General features: G+C 39.6%; 1 protein-coding gene across 1 annotated transcript; it reads left to right on the top strand.

Moving 5' to 3' along the window:
* Positions 1-670: 670 nt before the first annotated feature.
* LOC142150474 (olfactory receptor 1468-like) lies at positions 671-1,603 on the top strand. The gene has a single exon (XM_075205669.1). It carries the CDS (start codon positions 671-673, stop codon positions 1,601-1,603), a length of 933 nt encoding a protein of 310 aa, XP_075061770.1.
* Positions 1,604-6,525: the final 4,922 nt, after the last annotated feature.

Raw genomic sequence — 6,525 nt, 5'->3', positions numbered from 1 at the left:
TACAAGATTGATCTTACTCTCTCACCTCTCCACATCTGCTGCACCACTTTGCAAACAGTCACTCCTCTTATTTCAGTTGTTCCCCCATCCGCTTACAATGGAAGCTCTCTAATGAGCAGGTTCATCTACTCATTGTTTTCATGTCTGCATTTCTTTTGTCTGTCTTGTATATCCTTCTTTTATGTATGTCCTTGTTTTATGTATGTCCTGTTGTGTGTACTGTACAGTGCTGCAGAGCAGTGTTGAGCCTTACAAATCTACGATAATAATAAAAATAATAATAATATTACTTAAAGTACAAATGTATTATATATAGATGAGCACCCACTTTGTCATTGTAAGAGAGTTTTCCTAATAACAATGCTTTTATGTCACTAATTTACAATAGAATGACAGCAGCACTTATGGGAAAGATGGAAGAAAATTTATTGAAATAGATCGTATGTTTTGCCTTCTGATTGGCTGTGTCCTTTTTCCAAGATGATTTATATATGTACGTTGGATACATTATTTCTGCTGGCCTAAATAAACTGTAATAATTGAAATTCAAATGATTTTACTGTTATATAGTGAGTATATTTAATAGGGAAATATAGTTAATTGGGTTAACACTAAACATTATTAGCATTTATTTGTTAAACAGTCTTTCCTCATATTCTATTTTCAGATAATGCATGAAACAAATGTGACCATCATCACCATGATCCATCTTCTGGGATTTCAGAGTCCTCAAAGTATAACATATTATCTCTTCTTTCTACTCTTTATTATTTACGGTTTGACAATATGTGGGAACCTCATGATCATCATTCTGGTGTCCTACAACAAGAACCTCCACTCTCCCATGTACATCTTCCTCACACAACTCGCTGTATCAGACATCTTACTAGCAACAGATATTCTACCTAATGTGGTTCATGCTGTTTTGGTAAAAGTCAACAGAATGTCATTTACTGTCTGCATCACTCAGTTTTATTTCTTCAGTGTCTCAGAAATCTCAGATTGTCTTCTTCTGACCATGATGTGTTATGACAGATATTTGGCCATCTGTAAACCACTGCACTACTCTTCTATAGTGAATAGTCAAATATGCCTTAAATTGATTATTCTAACTTGGATGTTAAGCAATTCATTAGTATCAATCCAAATTCTAACAATAACTACATTACATTTTTGTGGACCAAATATCATTGACCATTTTTTCTGTGATCTTGCTCCACTACTAGAGCTTTCTTGCTCAGAAACCACCTTAGTTCAGTTAGAAGTTACCTTGTTGAGTGTTTTTTTTGGTGTGATCCCATTCCTGATAGTCATTATATCATATGTTTATATTATAGTTACCATTCTACAGATCCCATCTGTTACTGGGAGACAAAAAGCTTTCTCCACCTGCAGCTCCCACCTAGCTGTGGTGTGTATGTATTATGGAAGCCTAGTTTGTGTTTATTTGGTTCCAACCAGAAGACAGTCATGGAACATTAGCAAAGTCTTATCCCTGTTGTACACTGTGGTCACCCCATTGATGAATCCAATTATATATAGTCTGAGGAATAAAGAAATAAAGACAGCAGTTGAACAAATGATTAATGACTTAAAAAAATAAATCTAAAAGTATTTTAAATATTGGGCATTAAATAAACCCCAAGAATTATTTCATCAGAGGAGTGACATTTTTGAAAATAATTTCTAATTTGAACCTTGTTTTAGTCATGCAGAATTATGAGATTTGATAGGAAAAAAATACACAACCTTTAAATTCTCTGTATTGCTGTATACTGTGTGTAATAAAACTCTCATTATACTTTATATTACTGCTAGCTGAAGTACCTGGCGTTGGCCGGGTTTAAATCTTTACATTTTTAAGTTATCAATGAGTTGGATGTAACTCTCAACAGTTTAAAAATAATTAGCAGCTTAGCATCTCTTCCAACACACCCATGAGGTGGCTGCACAGAGTCATTTTTATTTCTTGATTATATGTCATCCAAATCCATCCAGTGGAAGGCCCATAATAGGCTCCTGGGGCAAAGTTCTGGCCTGTGTAAAACCAGGACCTCAACCCCCTAGTATGTCTTCTGGGATCCACTGTACAAGTCTGTGAAGTTATCATCCAAATCCATCCAGTGGAAGGCTCAATACAAGTTCCCCGGGACTAAGTTCTGACCAGAGTAAACTAACGGGTTGTCCAAATGGGACCCTATCACCCTAAACCCTGGCCAGAATCCAACTGGACCACCTCCCATTGGTTTCATTCCAATCAGTGCATAACTGGAAAGACAAACAAACAAACAGTGCATAACTGGAAAGACAAACAAACAAACAAACCAATGAATTTTTTATATAAGATGTGATACAAATTCATCCAGTGTAAAACGCAGAAGAGGTTCACCAGGTCAAAGTTCTGGCTACCGTACACCAACGGGAGGGCCAACTGGAACCTCAAACCCCTAGTATGTCTTCTGGGATCCAATTTAGCAGGCTGTGAAGTTTTCATCCAAATTAATCCAGCGTATTGCTCAAAAAGGCTCCCCGGGTCTAAATTCTGCCCAGCATACACTTATGGGATGTCTGACTGGTAACCTAACCCCCATAAAATCTGGGCAGGATTCAAGTGGACAACATCACATTGGTTTCATCCTAATCGGTGCAGGGGTGTTCAAATGCATAACCGCACACACAAACAAACCAAATCCATCCAGTGGAAGGCCCAGAACAGGCTCTGCGGGTCAAAGTTCTGGCCAGCATACACCAACGGGAGATCAGAGTGGGACCCAAACCTAAAACCTGGTCATGATCCAACTGGACCACGTTGCGTTGTTTTCTTCCCAATTATACGTGTAAGGAGTCACAGTGCTCCACAGTACCAAAAAATGTGGAAAGCAGAGCATACATAAAACCAGATCATAAAAGGGGTACACATGATAAATGCCGACATGACAACCAATGGTATGAAAGGCCCTACTCGTGAAAGAGTTCACAATCTAGTGGGCAAGAGTAGATTAGAGGCAATTTGGGTGATAGGAAAATCGGGAGTCTGTTTCCGTGACATTGCATCTTCAGCAGAGATCTTCTTTAGATCGGGATTCCGGAGTCCATATGATCTATTTATGTGAACTTCTATGCTGTTATCCGATAACGGCAACCGCATCACCTGTTTTATTTTATAAGTATGCATATTTTTATTTAATTGAAATTTTATACATGGTGCACTAGATTTCTATATATTTCTTTTGTATAAACAATGTTTCTATACTCGTCTGAACCATGAGAGAAAACGAGTCTGTCTGAAAGTATTTGGACGAACACCAGCTGTGTGTACTTTGAGAGATCTACATCAATTAAATGTTTATACTGACAGTCTCCACACACAGAAAACAGGGGAACGTGAACACTGGACACTTCCACACAAGCACCTGCTACATGATCTTTGGTAGATCTATACTGTAAGTTCATTTCTTTATGTGAGAACTGAGTGTTCTGAAGTTGTGGCGCTTCTCTCCCCTTTGGTTTTGAATTTATTATGGTACTGTGAACCATATAAAATTCGGACTTATCATCCGTGTTCTATAATACTAAAATATCTAATTATCCAAAGAGGTTCCCTCTCTGTGGGAAAGGATACCAATAGCGCTGGAAGTGTCTTATATTATTTTATTTTCTAAGAGTAGAGTTGTTACAAGAGGACCGACTTTAGCCCAGAGTAAAGATTGGGGCAATGGTGAAAAAGGTGATAATGCTCCAGTGTGACTATGACTGGTGGTTGTATGGTAGGGTTTTGAACAGCAATTTAAGAGAGCACTTAAAGATATGAAGGCTGAGAGAGATGTTCTAGAGGATTTTAAAGGTGAATAATTATAGAGGAGAAATCGTAAGGCAGGCGTGTGAGGAATCTAGGATAGAAGCAAATTGCAAAACCTAGTTTATAGACTAACAGAATTATATAAATACATTAATGGCTGCTGGACTCCATTTTGTAACGTAGATTGATTATCCAAGCAATTCTATATCACAACACTAGCTAACCTTCATTGCTGCTTGGATTGTAGACCATTCGTACAATCTTTAAAATTAGACTCCTACATTAATTTTCTCTTCAGCATTTTCCATTTATTGTCATTAATACTACATTCAGTCTGTGACATTTTTAGAACTAAGTGCATGTTTGTTCATGTTTTGGAATTGAACTGTAGTTGCAACTCACTTGACTAGTTCTCGAATTTGTCTGCAACTTGAATCAGTTGGGTCATGGCTCTGATCTATCTATACTGTGTATAACTCTGTGCCATCTGCAAAAGACAGACATTTGCTTCAGCTCCAATAGTGTCACTCAGGACAAGTAGAATTATGCATCCTTGCTGGTATTGGCACTATTGAATCTAGAGATGCGGAGTGTAACACCCCCCCTCCCATTGTGGAACTTGTACAGGCATGTTTTCCCGTAAGAAAATAGGAGCTTGAAAAGCAAAGGGAAGGGTGCTTAACCACAGATTTGCCAGGGAGTTTGGATTTTGCAGCTATCGATGCGCAGGTTGCGATCCTCCAGGACAGTAACCAGCAAAGTAGAAGGAGAATAGTGGTCAGGTGTTCCAGGTCAGAATCAGGGAGGCAATGCAGAAGCAAGCAGAATCCGAAGGTAGGTTCTAGAGAAGTGATAAGACAAGAAGTGGCAGACTTGTCAACCTTTATACCTTCTTACAAAAAAAGAACGGGTTGTTGTCGCACAAGAAATGGAACTGAGCTTATTAGAAAATAAATTGAGATTTTATTCCAACTATATCATCAAGGGGGTGCTCTTCCAATTTAATTTTAACAATATGGACGAAAAGACCGGAATAGAGGCTAAGTATATAGAACGAAGGCCCTCTAGTCCACTAATCAGTAATCTTGTAATTACATGACAATTATGTGTTTATTCCAAAGATTAATGTTGGCAAACTATTTAAAACAATAGAAAGTAATGTGCACAGAAAGGAAATACTGAGATTAAAAACAAAACAAAAATTTCCTTTCTGTCCACCTTACTTTCTATTGTTTTAAATATGTCGCCAATATGAATCTCTGCAATAAAGGCATAATTGCCATGAAATGACAAAACATATGTTAATTATCCATAAGGGATTTTAGTTGTAAATTACTGATTAGTGGACTGGAATTTCTTCTTTCTATATACTTAGACTCTTCTCCGTTCTTTTTGTTGTGGCCTTTACACGTTTTAAGCATTGTTTATAAAATGCCTCTCACGTTCTTCAGGGTAGAGACTGAATTGAATTATCTGCATGGATTCCTCCGGGGGAAGAACTGGATTCTGAAACCAGGCAGGGAGTCACGTGATGAAGTAATGAGAATGATCCCTTTCCTGGTATGTCTATACAAATACAAAGGGCGATAAGGGAATTGAAATCAAGAGGAACCTGTCTGGAGGCGAGATTGTCCATAATTTGGTCTGAAAGCCCCTGTCAGAAGGTTGCTACTAGTGACCCATTATTCCACGTTAACTCAAATGCCGGGGTGTGAGGACACCAGGATTGGAACCAAAGCTCACTAAATACCTGATCCTCTAGATTCACAGGTCACACAGGTAAGGAGAGAGATAATAATCCCTTTTATTAAACAAAGTGCACACTTAGTAAAATACAACAGTACTCCCCAAGGAGAAACTTGTTCCCCCACCAAATGTAAGTGTCAGAAAATCACCAGTGCAAGTATAAGTTCCTCAGCATAGTCCCCAGCAGGTTACCTCCCAGCACAGCATCCTTGCAGGCCCAAACTCCTGGTAATAAAATCCACCGCTGACAATCCAAATGAGCCAGGGGTTCTGATCCATAAGGTGGGTCGGTGTATCTTGCTGATCCCAGCCGCTTGGCCATCTCTCCACCAGCTTGGTGGGACCCTGAGAATTAGTCTCCCTACTGATGTAGGCTCACCAATTCCCCAGAATCTGCGATTGTCTCCCGATGGACTGGTGACAGAATCAGTCCTAGAGGTACACTTTACGATCTGTGTCAAGAAACTCCTGCTTCAATCATTCCTTTCTGGCCCTCAGAGTATCCGGTTACTCTCAATCAGTCCAAGCCCTTGCTCTCTCAAGATTCTCCAACAACACCACTCCCTCCTCAGACATCTCTTTTTTGTCCCTTCTCACAAGACACCAGATCCTTGCCACCTCCCTGGATCAACCCACTGCTCATTGTCCTCTTGTGATTGGTGGTGTGAAGAGTTTGGGTGGTAACAGGGGTGGAAGCAGAGCATGACATCAGTGTACTCCCACCTGCAGTGATGGTGTCAATCAGACTGTGTTGAAGAGTTGTTGGAACAATAGTAGGCAAACAGAGAGAGTCCAACTCCTGATTTTAGATAAGGTCCTGACCCTCCTCTTTTTAACCCCTTCCGCTCTTTTTTGATGTCACGGGGTCCACAGATGTTTCACACTTCCTGTGAGCTGCCTCCCCCCCTCCCTCTCCGGACACCACAGCACTAACAGATCTGGCCACTGGGCGGCATTTAATAACAGAGTGAACCACGGTA

The sequence above is a fragment of the Mixophyes fleayi genome, chromosome 4, assembly GCF_038048845.1.
Source record: "Mixophyes fleayi isolate aMixFle1 chromosome 4, aMixFle1.hap1, whole genome shotgun sequence".
In the NCBI taxonomy this organism is placed as follows: domain Eukaryota; kingdom Metazoa; phylum Chordata; class Amphibia; order Anura; family Limnodynastidae; genus Mixophyes; species Mixophyes fleayi.
Note: the sequence above shows the minus strand (reverse complement) of the source record. Positions and strands in the feature narration are given on the sequence as shown.

Excerpts from the sequence above, each read along its gene's own strand:
- LOC142150474 (XM_075205669.1), top strand. The coding sequence starts at position 671 with ATGCATGAAACAAATGTGACCATCATCACCATGATCCATCTTCTGGGA.